The 23,465-nt window shown below is 41.0% G+C and overlaps 1 protein-coding gene across 6 annotated transcripts in view; it reads right to left on the reverse strand.

Moving 5' to 3' along the window:
* The window catches only part of F2 (coagulation factor II, thrombin), a 63,680-nt gene that overhangs the window by 18,868 nt on the left and 21,347 nt on the right, over nucleotides 1-23,465 (reverse strand). For 5 of the 6 annotated variants that reach the window (XM_070760075.1, XM_070760083.1, XM_070760091.1 and 2 more), the window contains exons 3-7: nucleotides 9,649-9,812; nucleotides 8,198-8,222; nucleotides 7,741-7,791; nucleotides 6,373-6,478; nucleotides 428-564 (exon numbers count right to left, since the gene is read on the reverse strand). In XM_070760075.1, coding sequence (XP_070616176.1) covers nucleotides 428-564; nucleotides 6,373-6,478; nucleotides 7,741-7,791; nucleotides 8,198-8,222; nucleotides 9,649-9,812 — 483 coding nt within the window. Of the gene's footprint in view, nucleotides 1-427; nucleotides 565-6,372; nucleotides 6,479-7,740; nucleotides 7,792-8,197; nucleotides 8,223-9,648; nucleotides 9,813-16,085; nucleotides 16,246-23,465 lie in introns of those variants that run through there. The other variant, XM_070760055.1, reaches the window with a different exon arrangement.

A 23,465-nucleotide genomic window follows, 5' to 3' on the forward strand; every position in this document is an offset into this window, starting at 1 on the left:
GTCCAGGCACCTATTTGAAAACTTATCTTGGTCGGTAAGTCAGTGCCACCCAGTCACATGACCTTTAAGCACCCGAGTCACACAATTGTTAAGCCACTCCCACCTGGTCACATGGCTGGCAAGCCACTCCTACCCGGTCACATGACCATCAAGCCACACCCACAAAATAAGCCACACCTATAGTGTGGCAGTAAACATTTTGGCAGCTCATCACTGTATATACCCCAACCAACAAAACCCTCAACCCTTGTTTAAGCCCCATATTATATAAAGTAATACCTGAGCAGAATGTACCTCTGATCTCATGTAGGATGTCTTCCCCTCACATATGGAAACTGATTTTAGAGGATATATTGTGCACAAATTCATATAAATTAAGGCAGAGACCTAATCAAACTTTACCTTTTGTACCAGCACTGAGACTCACCACACACAGGAATAGCACATTCTTCTACTCGTACTGCTGGATTACGGGTGTAGCACCAAGGCCCTTTGGGGTTGTTGTCGGGGTTCCTACAGTAGTTTTCAGTGAGATCGGCCCCTGGATGAGTCGTTTCATTGATCCTGAAAACAACCACATTATACAATAAACAAGAAACCTTCCCAGCATTGAATTTACAAGAAGGGTGGTATAAACTGTTGAGGTTGGCTCTGGCCCACCTCCTGCCCCAAGGAATGTGGAGGTGGATGCAGGGAAAACATCAACACGTCATAGGCCTGTTTTATTGCCGACAGAGTCAGGGAGTGCCGTTTCCTCGGACGAAGAAGGTGGGGGTGACTTGGAAGAGGAGGGCTTGGCACACAGCCCAGGAAGCCAATCTCCATTATCTTCGGTTGATTCGGATGCGGAAGTCTTGGACCCACGCAGGCGCAGACTTATGCATAGAAGAGACCAATTGAGGAAATATTACAGGAGATAAGAGAGGCCACTTGTGTTTGGGTGGGGCTCCAGTAATTAGAGCTGCTGGTATAAAAAGCAGTGTGCTGGCTTGGGCCATTGTGGAAGATTATCTGATCGTTGTTCTTCAGGACTGTGCCTTGCTGTTTCCGGACTTTGTTGATTTTTCACGACTTTGAAACCAAAGCAGAGCAAAGTGTGTGTGTTTCACTGTGGGAGAAGAAGGGCTGTGACGTTTCTTCACAGCTGCTAGCTAAGTACTTAAGGACTGATTAAGGGGATGGTACAGACTACCAGGTTGTTTTGGGAAGAGTGCTCTTTGCAATACAAAAAGGGTGCTTTGTTTCTTTTGAATTTTTGGGATAAAGAACATTGTTTTTGAACTTTCAAGTGTGTGTGTGTCTGAAATTTGTACCCTTGAATTTTCGGGAGACTCATACCATAGAGCCCGGCAGAATATAAACCAGCCACTCTTTGGAAACCAGAAGTATATTCAGAGCAAGAGTACTACAGATGTGAAAAACATATCTCTTTTCCTATGCCTTAATTCAGCCCTGGCAAAACATTTGGTCTCTTAGCATGCCAAAAATTGAGAAAATGCTAAACATCGCTATGCTGATATGTCACTCTGAGTAAAAGTATATTTTATACTGTTATATTTTAGTAAAGTGGTACCTCTACTTATGAACTTAATTCGTTCCGTGACGAGATTCTTAAGTAGAAAAGTTTGTAAGAAGAAGCAATTTTTCCCATAGGAATCAATGTAAAAGCAAATAATGTGCGCAATTGGGGAAACCACAGGGAGGATGGAGGCCCTGTTTCTTCCCAGGAGATTCCTAGTGAGGCCCCACGGGGGCTACACCCTGCCTTTTCCGGCCCTGTTTCCTCCCAGGAGATTCCTAGAGAGGCCCCACGGAGGCTACTCCCCACCTTTTCCGGCCCTGTTTCTTCCCAGGAGATTCCTAGAGAGGCCCCACGGAGGCTACTCCCTGCCTTTTCCGGCCCTGTTTCCTCCCAGGAGATTCCTAGAGAGGCCCCACAGAGGCTACTCCCCACCTTTTCCGCCCCTGTTTCCTCCCAGGATATTCCTAGAGAGGCCCCTCGGAGGCTACTCCCCGCATTTTCCGGCCCTGTTTCCTCCCAGGATATTCCTAGAGAGGCCCCTCGGAGGCTACTCCCCGCATTTTCCAGCCTTGTTTCTTCCCAGGATACTCCTAGAGAGGCCCCTCGGAGGCTACTCCCCGCATTTTCCGGCCCTGTTTCCTCCCAGGATATTCATAGAGAGGCCCCTCGGAGGCTACTCCCCGCATTTTCCGGCCTTGTTTCCTCCCAGGATATTCCTAGAGAGGCCCCACGGAAGCTTCTCCCCGTCTTTTCCGGCCCTGTTTCCTCCCAGGAGATTCCTAGAGAGGCTCCACGGAGGCTTCTCCCTGCCTTTTCCAGTTACACTTTCGGAGGCTCGGGTTTGTAAGTGGAAAATAGTTCTTGAGGAAAGGCAAAAAAATCTTGAACACCCGGTTCTTATCTAGAAAAGTTCGTAAGTAGAGGTGTTTTTAGGTAGAGGTACCACTGTCTATGGGTTTATAATGGGGTTTTATAGTTTTTATTAATAATTGACCTCTTTTTATTATTGTACTGTTTCTGTATTGTTGGGAGTCGAATAAATTAAGAAGTCGAATAAATTAAATTAAATTATTAAAAGGGAAACAATATAGTCTTGTTTGATTAATTTTTGAATGGCTCTTATCTCCCCCGGCTCTAGTCCACCCCAAACAGTGGCCCTCAGCAGCAGCAGCACTGAGGCTTGGTCTGAAGTAGAGGCCCAGGCCTGTCACTCAAAAAGGCTGACTCATGCTGTCCACCAAGGCAAAATTGCTCCAACAGAGCCAAACACTCCTTGGGATCTATCTATCACATGTCACTTACATTCAGGTGATGATCTTTTTCTATTGAAGGCCCTTGCAGCCTACCCAAGGTTGTTTCAGGTCACAGAAGGCCTGTGTACTGAAGTGGTTTCAGAGAAATCTCTCCTGTTGCCTCCAAAAATCATGCGAAATCATGGCCTGCTTTTTTGCACATTTGTTGAAGGCACCAGAGAACACAACCCTCCCACACAACTTCTGAACCACTCTTGTGCAACCTCCAAAAATCATGGAAGGATGGGGTGGGGTGGGGTGGGAAGGGTTTGCTTGCAAGAATAGGTAGATATTACTGGGTGTTCGTGAATGCTGGCTTGTCACTGAAAACGCGTGTGCCCCTTTTGACATACATGCCATAGGTTCGCAGTCACTGACTTTAGCTGACCCTCTCTTCTACCTCATACCTCTCAGCAGCCAATAAAGGCCCACATTGTTCTCCAGGTCCCATTTGCCAAACAATGCTGGTCGATGGGGCCAAAGGGAAGGGCCTTCTGTGTGGCGGCTCCAATGTTTTGGAACTAACTGCCTCGAGATCCGTGTTATCCCGTGTTACATAAACAGAAAGCTGTTAAGACCTGGCTTTTTTAGTGGGCCTGGGAGCATGAATGTTTGAGAGTATGTATGGTGTTAAGGATTATTAATGTGTGTTTATATTGTTTCTTATTATTGTTGTTATTCAACCTATATTTTAATTCATTTTAAAATTATTGTTATTTTGTAAGCCACCCAGACTCCAATTGAAGTTGGGCGGCATATTAATTTAATTAAAATTAATTAATTAATTAACTCTTAACTGTGGTCTACCTGGTGATTTAAAATCAGTTTCTGCCTCAGACAGATAAATGATCAAATCGTCTTCCAATGAACCCTGACATCTAATACCCTAGATCAGTGGTTCTCATCCTCGGGGTCGGGACCCCTTTGGGGGTCGAACCACCGGTTCACAGGGGTCACACCTAAGACCATGAAAAAAGACAAATGTCCCATGGTGTTAGGAACTAAAGCTTCTATTCTGGCACCTTGGAAGCAGTGAAGGGGCTGCAATATTTTTTACTACCACACTGTGGGTGTGAATTATTTTGTGGCTATGGCTTGCCAGCCGTGTGACCAGGTGGGAGTGGCTTGATGATCATGCAACCAGGCGGTGGCTTAAAGCTCATGTGACTGGCTTAAAGGTGGCCAACTTGATGTCACTCACGTCAAAGATTTGGGTTAGGGTGCCTGACCCCTCTTCGCCTCAAAGAGATACAATTTACCTTACTATTACTGAACATTCAAAATATATTCTTTAATTCTATGTATATATGCCATATGTGTACATACATATTACATATGAGGTTCAACTACTGTAATGCTCTCTACATTGGGCTACCTTTGAAAAGTGTTCAGAAACTTCAGATCGTGCAGAATGCAGTTGTGAGAGCAATCATGGGCTTCCCAATGTATGCCCATGTTACACCAACACTCCGCAGTCTGCATTGGTTGCCAATCAATTTCCGGTCACAATTCAAAGTGTTGGTTATGACCTATAAAGCCCTTCATGGCATCGGACCAGGATATCTCCGGGACCACCTTCTGCTGCACGAATCCCAGCGACCGGTTAAGTCCCACAGAGTTGGCCTTCTCCGGATCCCGTCGACTAAACAATGTCGTTTGGCAGGACCCAGAAGAAGAGCCTTCTCTGTGGCGGCCCTGACCCTCTGGAACCAGCTCCCCCCAGATATCAGATTTGCCCCCACCCTCCTTGCCTTTCGCAAGCTCCTTAAATCGAACCTCTGTCGTCAGGCATGGGGGAATTGAGACTTTTCCTTCCCCCTAGGCTTATAGAATTTATACATGGTATGCTTGTACTGTATGTATGATTGGTTTTTTAAATTGGGATTTTTTAGATTATTTTTAATATTAGATTTGTTTACATTGTCTTTTTTATTGTTGTTAGCCGCCCCGAGTCTTCGGAGAGGGGCGGCATACAAACCAAACCAAACCAAACCAAACCAAACCAAACCTAAATAAATAAATAAACAAACAAATAAATAAATAAATACACACAAAAATATACATTATCTACTATATAAACTATATCTGTATGTATACACACACACATGCATAGCTCTTCTAAAACTATACACACTCAACCTCATTTATTGCAATAGGAAAAACATACCCAGAGCCCAGAAGGGGAAAAAAAAGAACAAAATTCAAAAATTTTCTACTGGTTCTATGCAACTGACCAAAACCTTTCTACCGGTTCTGCGTACCTGACAGTACCCATAGGAGCCTATCACTGCTTGGAACATATTTTTTACAATCCAACCAATCAGGCATTTACAGTGGGAGTGTCCCTCTGACCTTCCTGCCAATCAGCTTCAAGCTCTGTTGGGAGAATTGGCGCTAGACTTATGGTTGAGGGTCAGCACAACATGAATAACTGTATTAAGGGGTCACGGGCCACAGCATTAGAAAGGTTGAGGACCACTGCCCTAGATTTAGCAGGGAATGAGAAGGAGTTGAGCAAAATTATCAGCTTTTCCTAGAAAACAGAGGTAAACTTTCTTAGCCTTTGAACATGTTGAAGACACAACACGTGCCAGCTTGCATCTTTACAGCCATAAAAACATAGAAACCTAGAAGTCTGACGGCAGAAAAAGACCTCATGGTCCATCTATTCTGCCCTTATACTATTTCATGTATTTTATCTTAGGATGGATATATGTTTATCCCAGGCATGTTTAAATTCAGTTACTGTGGATTTACCAACCATGTCTGCTGGAAGTTTGTTCCAAGGGTCTACTACTCTTTCAGTAAAATAACATTTTCTCATGTTGCTTTTGATCTTTCCCCCAACTAACTTCAGATTGTGTCCCCTTGTTCTTGTGTTCCCTTTCCTATTAAAAACAATTCCCTCCTGAACCTTATTTAACCCTTTAATATATTTAAATGTTTCGATCATGTCCCCCCTTTTCCTTCTGTCCTCCAGACTATACAGATTGAGTTCATTAAGTCTTTCCTGATATGTTTTATGCTTAAGACCTTCCACCATTCTTGTAGCCCGTCTTTGGACCCCTTCAATTTTGTCAATATCTTTTTGTAGGTGAGGTCTCCAGAACTGAACACAGTATTCCAAATGTGGTCTCACCAGCACTCTATATAGCAAGATCATAATCTCCCTCTTCCTGCTTGTTATACCTCTAGCTATGCAGCCAAGCATCCTACTTGCTTTCCCTACCGCCTGACTGCACTGCCATCTTTGCTGAGAGGTGTTTCAATGTCAGTATGGAAGAAACAACCTCAGAATCCAATTCTAAATTTGCATTTAGAATTATTTTTTAAGGGCTGGAAGGCTGGTTGTTCAGTTTTAGTCACACAACAAATATATCTTTCTTCCAACTGGCTTTCAGTATATTTAAGCTAGGTATCTATAGTCTTGTTTTATTAATTGATGAATGGCACTGAAGATTCTTATTCACCTGAGGTTTTATCACTGTAAACTGACTTAGGATTTGCCTTTAGGAATTAAAAGACAGTAGAGAACTTTCTAAAGATAAATGAACTTACTGAGTTTTGTGAGGAAATTTGCTGGACCAGAACTGACATTCAGTTCCTGACTTGGTGACCGAAATCTTTCCTCTGTAATTCTGCCCTATTCCTAGGACACAGGAACCTATCAAGAGTTCAAAGGATAGAATGAATGAAACAGAAATCATAGCATGGAGAATCAAGATGAAGATTTCATGGCTTGGATTTGGGGTGCCAAAACATACAGGTTGGATTGCATTTGTCAAGATTTATGATTGTTTTTGAGAAGGGGCCAATGAATGGGTCCACCAAAATTCATTAATTTTTAAATAGCTTCTACTTCAGAAATTGTATGAAAATTCAATATAATATTTCTAGTAGACTACTGATGATGTGGCCATTGATTGAATAATAGATCTTTCTAAAAAGATATGTATAATATTTAAAATTAAAGAGTCTTAAGAATTAAAATTAAAACCAAAGAAATAATACAATCTTCAGTGATTTAACACTCATATCTATTTTTTAAATGCATCACAAAATACATGCAGGATTCCAATCCTATCACCACCCAATAAAGTAAATGAACAAGAGAAAATTACTGGAATATTTTTTCCTCCTTTTTCAATGCCTTGAGAGTCCGGACAACATGAAGGCTAGAAGCCATGCTAGAACTAGTAGCTTAAATATTCCATAAATATACAAGGCATTTGTTGTAAAATGTCAGAGAACATACCATGTTTTCCTGAAAATAAGACATCCCCTGAAAGTAAGCCCTACTCCACCCTAAATAAACCCTACCCTGAAAATAAGCCCTCCCGTAAATATTTAAATGCATGCGCAGCCATTTCTTCTGGTTAGGATTAGGGTGACAGCTGGAAATTAAGTAAGACAGCAAGAAGAGACCAGTCTTGCTCCACATGTCCCAAAATAATAGGACCTCCCCCAAAATAAGGCCAAGCGCTTATTTCAGGGTTCAAAAAATGTAAGCCAGGGTCTTATTTTGGGGGAAACATGGTATTGGAAATTATCTATCTTTAAGGATGAATATGTGCAACTAAATTCCTTCCCATGTATATACAGTTGTATATACTATATATAAACTAAAACCCAACATTAAAACTGTCCCATTGAATTTGGAATGTAGATTATTTTTCAAATGATTGCCAGTTCCACTAAATTTATAAAACCATAACGGGTTTGAGTTGGACATGTTTGGCAGATCACACATGTTGGAAAATGTACAGTACAGTAGCTATGTTTCATGGGTTTTCCCATTATAAAGTCTTGCCTCTTTCTCTTACTGCTATAACAATTACTTTCTCATCAGTTCTCTTTAAAGAAAGGAACTTCCTTGTGCCCGCTATTACCAAGAAAAGAATCATGGATCCATCACAATATTTTTACCTTTCAAACACTCATCCAGAATTGCTCTCTTTGCCAATAGAGTTTTACAAACTAGCAAAAGAAGAAAAATATTTAGTCCAAGGAAATCAGTAGCTCATTTATAAAAGGAGGAATCTAATCAAATAGCATTGAAAATTATTATTATTATTATGCCTAAAAATACAAATGCCTTTTCTTCAGCTTCTCCACAAACTACTCCCCCATAATCAAGCCATAGAACTATTTTCCTAATTATTTCATTCTCCTGATATTTATGATTTTAATTCCCATCTATCACAGACATGGAAATTGTGAATTCTAATATACTGTATGTGTATGTATACATATGTGTATGTATACATATACAGTATTTAATTCTGACCATTGACTTAAGAATAATCAAGAACTTGGATTGAACATTCAGCAATAAATTATCTGAAAAATTATGTTTATCTGATGAGACTCACACAGAACATACCTGAATACGGTGCCCAGAATGTTTCCTGCAAAATAAAAGTTCTGACTTAGGAGACTGATCAGTACTAAACTGATTTTGTATTGTAAACTGAGATGTTTATTGAAACTTTGAAGTAAAAGGGAGATACGACTCAGTCAAAAAAGGCAAGGAAACTGAATACAACATAGTGCAGCCTATTTTATTTATTTATTTATTTATTTATTATTTTATATTATTTTATTTATTTTATTTATTTATTTTGTCCAATACACAATGAGAGTTTTAGTGGGTGTATATAAAAAAAGCTAAAAAAACATTTGACACATATATATACAGTATATATATATACACACACACACACACACACACACACACACACACACACAGTAAAATACATGATGACGGTAATAGAGGAGATACTCATAGTAAAATATATCTATCAAAGAATAGAAAAGAAGATAAAGGAATAGAACATATCAATGAAAGAATAGAAGAAGAGATATAGGAATAGAAGAAAGGTATAGGAGATATAGGAGAGCAATAGGACAGGGGACAGAAGGCACTCTAGTGCACTTGCTGAAATATAATATGATAAAGAGAAGCTATTGCTTCTGTATACATTGGGTCCATGATACCTAGAATATTGCATCCACTTATGGCCACTGTATTTTAGGGAAGACTTAGACAAACTAGAATATGGTGAGCAGAGGAAAGGACAACCCACATGTTAGGGGACCTTGAAAGAAAAACTTGTGAAGAAATGTTGAAAGCATTGGGTTTAAATTGAAGAGAGTAGATTTTAGTTTAAATTGCAGGAAAGTAGATTTTGACTGAATGTCAGGAAATCACTCCTTATGGTAAAAGCTACAGTGTTCCCTCGATTTTCGTGGGTTCGAACTTCGCAAAAAGTTTATACCACAGTTTTTCAAAAATATTAATTAAAAAATACTTTGCGGGTTTTTTCCCTATACCGCGGTTTTCCCCGCCCGATGACGTCATATGTCATCGCCAAACTTTCATCCGACTTTAATAAATATTTTTTTAATAAACTTTAATAAATAAACATGGTGATTAATGATCTAAATGGTTGCTAAGGGAATGGGAAATTGCACTTTAGGGGTTTAAAGTGTTAAGGGAAGGCTTATGATACTGTTCATAGCCAAAAATAGTGTATTTACTTCCGCATCTCTACTTTGCGGAAATTCAACTTTTGTGGGCGGCCTCGGAACGCATCCCCCGTGAAAATCGAGGGAACACTGTATTCCACAATGAAACAGATTGGTTCAAGTAGTGATAGACATTCACTCAGTGGATGATCTCTGAGATCCCTTCCAAGTGTTACATAATGAATAGCAAATATTTCAGACATAACTCTAAGAGTGAAAAATAATAATACTGTAATCTTGTTCTACTGTATTACAGAGAAAATACTTCAGATGGTAAATGGACTCTATGTGACGGATGATACATACCGTTTGGATGTTGGACTCAAAGGTTTCGCGGGCCTCCTCATAGACACAAATTTCCTCTAGGCACTCCCGCTCTAGATTACCTTTATGTAGCTCTTCGAAGAACCCCTTGTTAGCTCGTTGTGTGCGCTTCAGTAATGAAAAAGCTTCTTTTTGCTCAAGAAAAACTAGTGAAAACAAAACATCTAGGTCAGTGGACCAAAAAGACAAAGATTGATTCTTTTTACATCTGTCTCTTACACGTGGGCTAGAATTTAAAGTTGGAATTTAATTTAAAATTAAAAAGAATTAGATTATCTACGGTTGACCTATCCAGATTCCTAAGAGGTCAGTAAGGGGCGAGTACAAGTGCACTAGAGCAGCGTTTCCCAACCAGTGTGCCAAGGCACACTAGTGTGCCGCGAGACATGGTCAGGTGTGCCGCGAAGCTCCTAGGGAAGCTCCAGCTGGGTGGGGTGCTGCCGGTGCCTCCGACCTGGAGCTCCCACTCGCAGCTGCCCCCCCGGCTACTGCCCGATGTTGCTGTTTCCTGCGCTCTCCTGCTGGGCCCCAAAGAAGAAAGGCGGGGAAAAATGAGAGTTTCATTCTTCGCACCTCCTTTTTCCCGCCTTCCTTCTTTGGGGCCCAGCAAGAGAGCGCCTACAACTGCGGCATCGGGCAGAAGCCAGGGGGGCAGCTGCGTGTGGGAGCTCCAAGTCGGAGGCACCGGCACCAGCAGCGGCCCGCCCAGCTGGAGCTTCCCTGGCGGGGGCAGCAACCAGTGTCCTTTGGGGCCCAGCAGGAGGGCACTGGCAGTGGGAGCGGGAAGTTGCCGGCTACAGCGGCCCCAGGCAGTCATGGGGAGATGGCGACGGCGAGAGGGAGCTCCAGGGTGGAGGCACCGACAGTGGCAGTTGGACGTGCTGCTGGACGCCGTACATGTTGGCGCTGCGGGGCTTGCACTGGCTCGCTGGCTGGGCCAGAGGTACCAGCCCCATGCCCAGCACAGCGCCAGCATATACGGCATCCAGCAGCACGTCCAGCTGCCGCCGTCAGGGCTCCCGCTCACAGTCAGCCGCTCTGCCACCACCCTTGGCTACTGCCAGATGCCGCAGTTGTAGGCGTGGTGTAAAGAGAGAGAGAGAAAGAAAGAGAGATAGCAAGAGAGATAGAGAGAAAGAGAGACATAGCAAGAGAGGCAGAGAGAGAGAGAGAGAAAGAAAGAGAGAGATAGCCAAAGAGATAGAGAAAGAAAAAGAAAGAAAGAGAGATAGCAAGAGAGACACAGAGAGAGAGAGCAAGAGAGGGGGAAGCAGGGAGAGAGAAAGAGAGCAAAAAAGAGAGGAAGGAAGAAAGAAAGAAAGAGGGATGGAGAGACAGAAAGAAGGGAAGGAAGAGAGAGAGAGAAAGAGGGAGGGAGAAATAGAGCGAAAGGGAGGAAGAGAGATATTTTTTTTTGTCCAAACTTTTTTTTAGCGCCCCCCCCCTCCTCAATGTTCCCCAGGATTTTGAAAATATGAATAATGTGCCGCGGCTCAAAAAAGGTTGGGAAACACTGCACTAGAGTGCCTTCCGTCCCCTGTCCTATTGCTCTCCTATATCTCCTATACCTTTCTTCTATTCCTATATCTCTTCTTCTATTCTTTCATTGATATGTTCTATTACTATATCTTCTTTTCTATTATTTCTTAGATATATTTTACTATGAGTATCTCCTCTATAACCTTCATCATGTATTTTACTATGTGTATATAGATATATACCCACTAAAACCCTCATTGTGTATTGGACTAACTAACTAACTAACTAAATAAATAAATAAAATTTAAAGGACAGAAGTTAAAATTGAGCAACATCTAAAGGGCCACCAATAGATGAGCTCCAATTTTTCAAATTATACAAATTGAAATGCCTGAAAAGCTACCTTCTTCTGGAAGTAGAACTCTCATTAATTAATGTCTTTCAAGCTTCTCTACCTGATGCTTTCCAAATGTATTGGAACTATAATTTCCAGAATTTCTGTAGCCCACATGAGTTGGGAATTGTAGGAACTTTGAGAAGTGTTCGGAAACTTCAGATCGTGCAGAATGCAGCTGCGAGAGCAATCATGGGCTTTCCCAAAAATGTCCATGTAACACCAGCACTCTGCAGTCTGCATTGGTTGCCGATCAGTTTCCGGTCACAATTCAAAGTGTTGGTTATGACCTATAAAGCCCTTCATGGCACTGGACCAGATTATCTCAGGGACTACCTTCTGCTGCACGAATCCCAGCGACCAGTTTGGTCCCACAGAGTGGGCTTTCTCTGAGTCCTGTCAATTAAACAATGTCATTTGGCGGGCCCCAGGGGTAGAGCCTTCTCTGTGGCAGCTCCGGCCTTCTGGAACCAACTCCCCCCGGAGATTAGAATTGCCCCCACCCTCCTTGCCTTTCATAAGCTCCTTAAAACCCACCTCTGCCGTCAGGCTTGGGGCAACTGAGATATTCTTTCCCCCTAGGCCTTTACAATTTATGCATGGTATGTTTGTATGTATGCTTGGTTTTACAATAAGGGTTTTTTAGTTGTTTTATTATTGGATTTACATGCTGTTTTTTATTACTGTTGTTAGCCGCCCCGAGTCTACGGAGGGAGGTGGCAAACAAATCAAATCAAATCAAATCAATCAATAAATAAACAAACTGTATAGCAGTAAAATATCTGGAGGACAGCGGCTGAACTACTGTATGATCTGAGCCACAACAGGCAGAAGCAAAGTGCACTTTCCAGAATGTTAATTCAGGTAAAAATTCCAAATCTTTCAGCCGGGTGAGTTAGATCACACCTACTGGAAGAAAGCAATCTAAAAAATATTACGTCTTGGCAATAGTGCTGGATTTAGACTTGGTAAGGCCCTAAGGTTGGAAGCCCTAAAGCTTGGAGGTAAAGGTAAAGATACAAGAGTCCTGTGGGTTCTACTCTGCCAATGGTTGCCTATATAAACTTGGAGGCCCCCTTGTTAAAAATTTACACTAGAAGGTCTCACAAAGGGTGTGCTAAAAGATGATAATGGATCATCTCCCCAAAATTGAAAAAACATAAATACCTTTTAATTATTCAATAGCAAGTTGTTTGAAGTGAAAAATGCAAATTATTTTCAAGTGAATGTGTTTAATAGTTTCATTTTTATCATTTGGCTAGTTTGATTTGTTTTATAGATCATAACCTCTCTCATAGTTTGTAGTGAATATAAATACATACATAAAATACTAAAAGAAAGAGAGAGAGAGAGAGAGAGAGAGAGAGAGAGAGAGAGAAATAAGAAAGAAAGAAAAAATGACAGAAATAAATAAATAAATAAATAAATTCTAAAACTTTGAGGTCTTGTGGATTGTGAGGCTCTAAACTATATTTTATGCCTAAATCTCAAAAAGACCTCTAGTTCCATAACTCTGTGTCTTCCCCCGCAGAGCCTTTAAACATTGATTTAAAATTAAACGCACAGCTTTGTTACCACTCCAACTATCCTTGATCTACATGAAGCACAGAAAATTCTGTGAAATTACCTGATCAATTACCGTTCTTTAATTCAGCAACGATTTTGCATCTCACTCTCTTTCTTTTACTATGCTTTTCTATTCTCTTTCAGTTTTTTACTTTGTTTTTTTGTTCTTTCCTATCAGTTTTTTTTGTGTCATTGACTGGTTACAGTTTAGTATTCAAGATTGCTCTCTAAAAAACATCTCATGGTTGGGTTATTATTTTTAATAACCGTAATAAAATATGATTGTATAAAGCAAATCTTTGTGAACTTATGATGGCAGAAGCATATTTTCCTCATAATATAAAGTCAAAGTTTAGCCCAGAGGTATATTTCCTTTTCTTTTTCTTCTTTTCTTTCTTCCTATCTGTAGAGAAAAAAACTTGTTTACGTGACTTGCCACTGTGGTTGGCAAAGTTGGCTGTCTATTTATCTAACCTTTGTAGTTCTCTCCTAATGCAACTTGCTGGGAGATTTGTTTTCTCTTTTCCAAATTCAGATATCAGAACCTCCAAATTATTTTCAGGAACAAGCTCTGGAGAATATTAAGACAAAAATGTCTATCTAGTAATAAAAAAGGAGGAAATGGGACAGCCTAGGTAGAAATACCAAAGACACAATGAAGAGGAATTTAAAAACTAACAAATGTATTATAGCTGCTGTTGTCACCTAAGAGGCCTTAGAAAAAGCTTGGACATAATTATCCTCCCTTATATTCAATGGCACATTCCCAGATTAGGTCCCACAGAGTTGGCCTTCTCCGGGTCCCGTTGACTAAACAATGTCGTCTGGCGGGTCCCAGGGGAAGAGCCTTCTCTGTGGCAGTCCCAACCCTCTGGAACCAGCTCCCCCCTGAGATTAGAATTGCCCCCACCCTCCTTGCCTTTCGTAAACTCCTTAAAACCCACCTCTGCCGTCAAGCATGGGGAAGCCTATATTGTTTATATATGGTGTGTTGTGTGCATGTTTTTAAATTATGGGTTTTTAGTTTAAATTATTATATTTGTATTACATTGTTTTGCCACTATTGTTGTGAGCCGCCCCGAGTCTACGGAGAGGGGCGTCATACAAATTTAATAAATAATAATAATTATTATTGTTATTATGCCAAGAGACACATTACTGCAAAGATTTATAGCAGGAATCCGGGATTTCTTCTTCTTTTGTATTTTCCACCACCTCTCCTAACTTTTTAAGAAACAAAAATCAATTAAGAAAAAAAGAAAAAATGGAATAGAAACCCACCAATACACAAACATCTCAAAGGTCAGAGAATTTTTGAATCATTGGTAAGGTATAAAGAAGAGTGTTTCTATCAAGATAAGAAAGAACTGCAACCAGAAAGAACTGATTAAGGAGGCTCCTTTCGCTGTCAATATTATAAAACAAACACAGAAAACGGCAAACAGCTTCATCGGACGTGACTTTTGAGTATTCTTAAAATATATACACCCAAATTTTTAAAAAAAGAAAAAAAGAACAGCATCTCAAAAATAGCCATTTTCCTAGCTTTCCTGCATAAATTTTTCCCAATATTTTTCTGCTCTTCTCTTGGGAGTCATATGCAGCAATGTGGATTTATTTCCATAGTTGTGGTATCCAACTGTGCCTAGCATTCTTTTAAAAAGTTAAAAAAGCTTTGCTATCCCTTGAACTTTGCCTATTGGGACTACTGTACTTTCAGAGCTTTCAGCAAAAAATATGTTCTTTTAAAATTTTATGTGTGTCTGTGTTTGTGTGTGTTTACTGATTAAAATGAAACATAAACACTGTATTTACAGATGTGAGTATAAATTCAAAATGAACAGCATAACAAAAAACCCAAAACACTCAAAACGAAAAATACAAAAAATGAATCAACTATATTGTATAGAGGTAACTTTAAAGAGAATTTATAGAGATAGAAAAATTGGTACAGACAATAAAAAATAGTATATAAAGGTGGAAGGCATTAAGGTATTAATTAATTATAGTATCTCCAAGTTTTCGGAGAGGGACGGCATACAAATCTAATAAAATAAATAAATAAATAAATAAATAAATAAATACGGTATATTATTTAATAGCGATAACTTACTATTAAGGAGATAGAACCATAATACACCAAAAATAAGAACGTAATTACGCCAAACAATATGAAAAACTGCACAAAATATAGAAAGATATAAGTAAGAATAAGATAGCTAAGAGAGGTTGGGGATTTCTCTCTTATTTTTAATCGTGCCATTTTTTTGTATTTTTCGTTTTGTATGTTTCAAAAAATATGTTCTTGAATCCAGGTGGGAAAGCCCATCTCAGATTCTGACCACTGCCACCCGCATTTAGTGTCAAGCTCCACCAGCATGGATTCATGCATCATATACGAAACTAGATCTATTTCCATTGGTAAATGCCCAATCCCATAACAGCTCAGCTGCTTGAAAATCATCTCTGCAAGGTCCACCAAGCAGACTGGAATTCTAAAGTCCTACGCAGCACTATTATTATTATTATTATTACTTAGATTTGTATGCCGCCCCTCTCCGAAGACTATGGATTTATTTAATAATAATAATAATAATAATAATAATAATAATAATAATAATAATTTATTAGATTTGTATGCCGCCCCTCTCCGAAGACTCCAAGATTTCCACAGTTGTGGTATCCACTGTCTGGTATTCTTTTAAAAAGTGCTTCTTCTTCTTATATGACAAAAGCTTCCTGGATGCTCGATCATCTAGCTTTTCTATCATACATAAAACAATTCCAGAATAAACTGTGAGTTTTGCTGTCCTACCCGGGCAACATTGCTTATAGGGTTACTGTGTCTTTCTTCTGAAATCTCACTGATGTCTAAACTGCTCACTCTCCAGATCACAGACTGTTTCCTTCTAAAAGGTTTGATTAACCAGGCAAGTCTTTTTCAACCTCTCCCTCTTCCTCCCTGCTTTCAATCCCTTACCGCTATTGCCCAGTGTAAGGTGAAAGAAGGTGGCAAGGAGAAGAGTCCTCAGCATTCTGGTTCTGGTCTGCCCCATCTTAGATGCTTCCAAATGCAGAAGGACTGCAAACGAAGTGGATGAAGAAATGTTGCACCCTAGCCCGGGTTAATGTTGAACCAGAATGAAGAAACAGGAAGCTAGGTCATAATGTGTCAGGGATGATAATGCCAAGGAACCCCCTCCTGCCTTCTTCTCTCCCTGTCTTCTGCTTTCTCTAAACTTATTGACACACATGCCATCAATAAGTAAGAAAGACCCTAGGGACACATTTAGTGGACTCAGGACACCAACTATAAGTGGAGGACTCATCTTGTCCTTCTTGGAATTAACACAAAGGCTCTTTGAAGCAAAAACAATCTGATTTTCCTGGCTTAAAATAGAGGAAGATGAAAAGCCAATGAAAGAACTTTCTGTACCAGTGGTCACCAACTGGTGGTCCATGGACCACCAGTGGTCCAGAAGAAAATTTTGGTGGTCTGCAGAAAAATTATTTGCATTATTTTATATTGCACTAAATACTATTTATCTTTAAAAAAAAATCATATTTGTAGTCCGCGGAATTTAAATTATGAATTTAATGGTCCCTTAGGTCCAAAATGTTAGGGACCCCTTCTCTGTACTCAGTGAAGGGCCGCAAAAAATTTTACTGCTACATTGTGGGCATGGTTTATTTTGTGGGGGTGGCTTGCCAGCCATGTGACCAGGTGGGAGTGGCTTGACAATCATGTGACCGGGGTGACTGGCTTAAAAGTGGCCAACTTGACGTCACTCACGTCAAGTATTTGGGTTAGGGTGCCTGGTCTCTCCTTGCCTCAAAGAGATATATTTTCCCTATCTATTTACTATTACTGAACATCCAAAATATACTATTTAATTCTATGAATATATGCCACATGTGCACATACATATTTATTTATTGGATTTGTATGCCGCCCCTCTCCGTAGACACAGGCACACAAAAATATACATTATCTACTGTATAAATTGAATGTGTATATACACACACACATGCACGCACAGCTCTTCTAAAATTATACACATTCAACCTCATTTATTGCGATAGGAAAAACATACCCAGCGGTCAGAAGAGAAAAAAAGAAAAAAATTCAAAATTTTTCTACTAATCCTGCATATCTGACCAAAATTTTTCTAACGGTTCTGTATACCTGACCATATCTGTAGGAGCCCATCACTGTCTGTAGCATACCTTTAGCACCTATTGTATAAACATAAAAGCCAAAGCCATGTGAAATTTTGTTTGATTGGCTGATGAGGGTTCAACCTCACCACCACTGAATATGGCACAAATGGAGATTCACCAGATGGGTGATATTGTTACATTATTGCCATCTTTTTCAGAGTATACAACACACCTTTTCCCTCCCTAAAACAGGCTGAAAATTCAGGTGGATCTTACGCTCTGAATATAGCTTTTTTCAAAAATCCCCCCCCCCAGCCCTAACCAGCTACTAATGACATTCCCAGGTCTCACCTTGCAGGCTCTTTCATTGTTACTCTTTGCAAATAATGTTTTCCAAGTCCTAAGTCTTTGCAGGGTTTTTTTCATTGTTCTAACTTGCTCCAAATGTTTCTTTCCAGCCCTAACCAGGTGCTAACAATGTTCCCAGCTCTTACCCACTTGCAAGCACTTTCATTGTTACTATCTCTGAATAAGGTTTTTTTAAAGCCCTTAACCAGAGGATAAAATAATGTGCTGAAGCTGACCAGACTAAGGACGCTAGCCAGATGAATATCTGCTAAGCAGCTTCTTTTCTCTATCTTCCTCCCTAAAAACTAAGGTGCGTCTTGTACTCCGAAAAATACGGTAACCATTTTTATTAACAGGGAAACTCAGGCTCAGCTTTGCTATCCCTTGAACTTTGCAGATTAGGACTACAGTGGTACTTTGACATACGAGTTTAATTCGGTCCAGACCCTAGCTCGTAAGTCGATCAACTCGCATCTCGAACAAATCCTTTAGACTTTGTTTTTCGTGCCGAGATAACCAGAAGCAAGGAGATTCTTGCGCCACCTAGTGGAAGCTCGGCTCGTATCCCGAATTTGAGCTCAGGTGTCGAACAGAAATTTTGCTCGCATCGCGGCTTGTAACTTGGAATACTTGCATGTGGAGCAGCTCGTATCTAGAGGTAATACTGTACTGTACTTTAAGAGCTTTCGACAAAAAAAAGATGTACTTGAATCCAGGTGGGAAAGTCCATCTCAGATCCTGACCACTGCCACCCACATTTAGTGTCAAGCTCCACCAGCATGGATTCATGCATCATATACTAAACTAGATCTATTTCCATTGGTAAATGCGCAATCCCAATAACAACTCAGCTGCTTGAAAATCATCTCTGTGAGGTCTACCAGGCAGACTGGAATTCTAAAGTCATTTTTCGTGTACATCTCAGAAATACATACACATGTTTGCAGAGGTTCACTTTCCAGGAATTATTTTTCTTTCACAGCAAATCTGGTATATTCATTTAGCACATGGGAGGGTGGGGAAAGGGGAAGGGGCAATATGATGTATACTGAGCTCTCCTTTGCCAAAGAGAATTTGCCTTGGTATATGAAGAATCTGTCATGCTAGCTGGAGAAGAAACACAGTTATTTACCTGTAAAATTAACTTTGCCCCCTGCATTTAGTTATCTCTCAATATACATTATTATTATTATTATTATTATTATTATTATTATTATTATTATTATTTATTAGATTTGTATGCCGCCCCTCTCCGTAGACTCGGGGCGGCTAGAAAACAACAGTTATCATATTTGCAATAACTACAATACCACTACAGGATCTTTAGCTAGCTATTATGGTTTATGTATGGTCTGTTAGGTCAGCGTTTCCCAACCAGTGTGCCGAGGCACACTAGTGTGCCGCGAGACATGGTCAGGTGTGCCGCGAAGCTCCTAGGGAAGCTCCAGCTGGGTGGGGCGCTGCCGGTGCCTCCGACCTGGAGCTCCCACTCGCAGCTGCCCCCCCGGCTACTGCCCGATGTTGCTGTTTCCGGCGCTCTCCTGCTGGGCCCCAAAGAAGAAAGGCGGGAAAAAATGAGAGTTTCATTCTTCGCACCTCCTTTTTCCCGCCTTCCTTCTTTGGGGCCCAGCAAGAGAGCGCCGGAAACAGTGGCATCGGGCAGAAGCCAGGGGGGCAGCTGCGTGTGGGAGCTCCAAGTCGGAGGCACCGGCATCAGCAGCGGCCCGCCCAGCTGGAGCTTCCCTGGCGGGGGCAGCAACCAGTGTCCTTTGGGGCCCAGCAGGAGGGCACTGGCAGTGGGAGCGGGAAGTTGCCGGCTACAGCGGCCCCAGGCAGTCATGGGGAGATGGCGACGGCGAGAGGGAGCTCCAGGGTGGAGGCACCGACAGTGGCAGTTGGACGTGCTGCTGGACGCCGTACATGTTGGCGCTGCGGGGCTTGCACTGGCTCGCTGGCTGGGCCAGAGGTACCAGCCCCATGCCCAGCACAGCGCCAGCATATACGGCATCCAGCAGCACGTCCAGCTGCCGCCGTCAGGGCTCCCGCTCCCGCTCACAGTCAGCCGCTCTGCCACCACCCTTGGCTACTGCCAGATGCCGCAGTTGTAGGCGTGGTGTAAAGAGAGAGAGAGAAAGAAAGAGAGATAGCAAGAGAGATAGAGAGAAAGAGAGACATAGCAAGAGAGGCAGAGAGAGAGAGAGAGAAAGAAAGAGAGAGATAGCCAAAGAGATAGAGAAAGAAAAAGAAAGAAAGAGAGATAGCAAGAGAGACACAGAGAGAGAGAGCAAGAGAGGGGGAAGCAGGGAGAGAGAAAGAGAGCAAAAAAGAGAGGAAGGAAGAAAGAAAGAAAGAGGGATGGAGAGACAGAAAGAAGGGAAGGAAGAGAGAGAGAGAAAGAGGGAGGGAGAAATAGAGCGAAAGGGAGGAAGAGAGATATTTTTTTTTGTCCAAACTTTTTTTTAGCGCCCCCCCCCTCCTCAATGTTCCCCAGGATTTTGAAAATATGAATAATGTGCCGCGGCTCAAAAAAGGTTGGGAAACACTGCACTAGAGTGCCTTCCGTCCCCTGTCCTATTGCTCTCCTATATCTCCTATACCTTTCTTCTATTCCTAGGTTGGGAAACACTGTGTTAGGTTGTGTGATTGTTTTCTTTTTATAATAAGGGTTTTAAATTGTTTTTAACATTAGATTGTACATTATGTATTGTTGTTGTGAGCCGCTCCGAGTCCTTGGAGAGGGGCGGCATACAAATCTAATAAATTATTATTATTATTATTATTATTATTATTATTATTATTATTATTATTATTTTTGGTGCCCTCTGCGCTGTGCTGTTTTCTTGAAGACATTTCATTATCAAACTAGATAACATAATCAGTGCCAATATGGAGTTGGGTTTTCTCTCGTTTTATGTACTAGTGGCTTGCTTTGTCAGTGCTGGTGGGAAAGGTTTCAGTGGTTCCTTGGTCAGGTTATTTTTTGCTAGCTTGTTTGTCCAAGTTGGTAATTCCTTGATTGGGATATTGTTTGCTTCTTGATGGTCTAATATTAACCTTGGTGTTAATCACTGGGCTGTTGATTGCTGGTGGGGAGCGGTTTTAGTCTCTTTGTTTCCTTTTTGATTGTCTCCCTTGAATGGTATGTACATATTTATCTCTATGCGCCTGTTGGTCTGGATAATGTTACATAGGCGCCTTATTATCTACCATGTGTTAGAGCACTGAAGCGCTGCACCTTGTTGCCAGACCATTTTAGGAGATCAATTGTCAAACCCAAAGATTGCCATTTTATTTTCCATTGTGTAGAGAAGCTGTTGCTGTAAAGGAATAGTCGGATACCTGAGGATGTGGCAAACAACTCCAAAACTTCATAGATTTGGTAGAAGGTAAAGGATGGATTTCCACATTAATTGGGTAAGAAAGTTTGGTTCTTTTCGATATAAGGTTTTTTTTATTTGTCATTGGAACATGTATTTTTTAATGCATGTGCATATGTATATAGTAACATTCTGTTTACTGAATATGAATTGAAAATAATTCTGGGAAGACTATGGATTTTTTTTATGAATACACCAGAGCATAGAACTTTTAGCATTAAAATTAAACCAGACTGTCCCACAAATAGGCTTTTTAATGTATTGTTGTATATGTTGAATATTCTGGCTTTCAACGATGTGATATCTTGATTATGAACTTCAAGGATTAACAGCTAGAAATCGTTTCATATATTGATAAGATTAACATTTTAACGAAGGGATGTTTGAAGTTTGGCTGAATGTTGAATATACAAAAATCTTAGAAGGCATATCTAAAAAGAGACAAAGGGTGTCTTTTTGCTTGCAAGCTGAGATAAACACTTACTCTGTTACAAATTTGACTTAAGGGTTTATTTCTTTGATGTTTGCAATTTTCCAGTGCAGTCTGCAGTGCCTCATATTTCCTGGTGATTTCTGATCCAGACCCTACTTCACTTTCAAAATTTAGATAAATTCAGCCAGGTACTACCAGGTGCAAGAGATTCTAGATTCTTGTGGCCAAAGCAAAATAGTTGGGTGGGACTAGACTGCAGTTAGAAAACATGCCATGTCAGAGAACGCACGGGCAACAGTTCTGCACATGTGCAGAAGCCTCCCAGTGGGTGGGCGGAGCCTCTTGGGTGTGTGGGCGGAGCCTCCTGCCACCAGTACTACTGGTTCTAAGAACTGGGCGGAACCAGGAGCAACCCATGCTTATGTTTGTATCTACTCTGTGAGCCGCCCCGAGTCTTCGGAGAGGGGTGGCATACAAATCTAATTAATAATAATAATAATAATAATAATAATAATAACAACAACAACAACAACAACAACAACAACAACAACAACAACCCACCGTTTGATCATACAATTCCTACTGCATTAGTGCACTAATAGCCAGTGAAAGGTACATCATTAGTTTTGTAATCAGTCAAGAGAACAAGCTGTTGTAAATTCATTTGCTATTCTGCTGGGATTCCTACTCTGTATATAAACATTCCCCTGTCTGCCAATTAGCATATTAACAAAGAGCATAGAGGAGAATAGAGATGGTGATGAACAACAGATATGGCCATCATTGGGGAAAAATAATTTAGTCTGGGAAAACAGGAAGGTATAAAAAGCCTTAGGATTGCCCTGCCTTAAGTCTTTTAGATTTAAGAGAGAGGGGAGGATGGTGAAACACTCTGCTTTTTCAATATTCTTTTATTACAACTTAAAGCAATGAAGTAATCCTAGTATTTCTTGTGTGGTTTATTTTCTGATTTTATCTCAAAAGGGATAAAAGGGATTGATGAGGAATTATAGATTCTCTATACCAGAGGTCTTCAAACTTGACAACTTTAAGACTTGTGGACTTCAACTCCCAGAATTCTCCAGCCAGCACAGCTGGCTGGAGAATTCTGGGAGTTGAAGTCCACAAGTCTTAAAGTTGCCAAGTTTGGGAACCCTTGCTCTATACTGTTCTTTTCCATTGCAACCTGGGAAAACTGTTCTGTTAAATTGAGGCAAAGCAGCTTATGTATGAAGGAATCTTTCCTTCTACAACGGTTAAAGAGTAGCTTCTCTCTGAAGTCCTTGAAGCTAATCGGAATTTTAGCTCAGCTGAGCACTCGAATGGGATTTCCCTGGGAATCATTTAGGCAAATGTTTTAGCACTGGTTCTCAACCTGGGAGTCGGGACCCTTTGGGGGTTGAACAACCGTTTCATAGGGGTCACCTAAGACCCTGGGAAAAGACAAATTTCCCATGGTGTTAGAAACTAAAGCTTCTGTTCTGGTGTTTGGAACATATTTTTACAATCTGACCAATCAGGCATTTACAGTGGTAGTGTCCCTCTGACCTTCCTGCCAATCAGCTTAAAGCTCTGTTGGGAGAACTGGCAGTAGACTTATGGTTGGGGATCACCACAACATATATTAAGGGGTTGTGGTATTAGAAAGGTTGGGAACCACTGTTAGGGTTTTAGTCATTGCCTTGTGATAGTTGGCATAAACTGTTTCAGGTTTCCCCAACCCATAATAGTGAATACGGAGCCAGTGTCTAGGTCTATGTTGCCCGAGAGTCCTTCAATGATCATGGTGATATAAAATTTCTCCCCTTGTCTGTTGTGGTTAGCTCTGGCCCAGCTCCTGCCCCAAGGACTGTGGATGTGGGGGAGACATCCACATGCTGCAGGCCTGTTTTGCCCCTGGTGGAATCTGCTGATGAAGGCTCCTCTGACCAAGAAGACATGAGTGACAGGGAGGAGGAAAGTGAGGCAGACAGCTCAGAAGGAGATCAATTATCTAGCTCCTCCTTGGATTTAATGATAAGAGTTAATGATACAGCCACGC

This window comes from Erythrolamprus reginae, chromosome 1 (genome assembly GCF_031021105.1).
Source record: "Erythrolamprus reginae isolate rEryReg1 chromosome 1, rEryReg1.hap1, whole genome shotgun sequence".
NCBI lineage: Eukaryota > Metazoa > Chordata > Lepidosauria > Squamata > Dipsadidae > Erythrolamprus > Erythrolamprus reginae.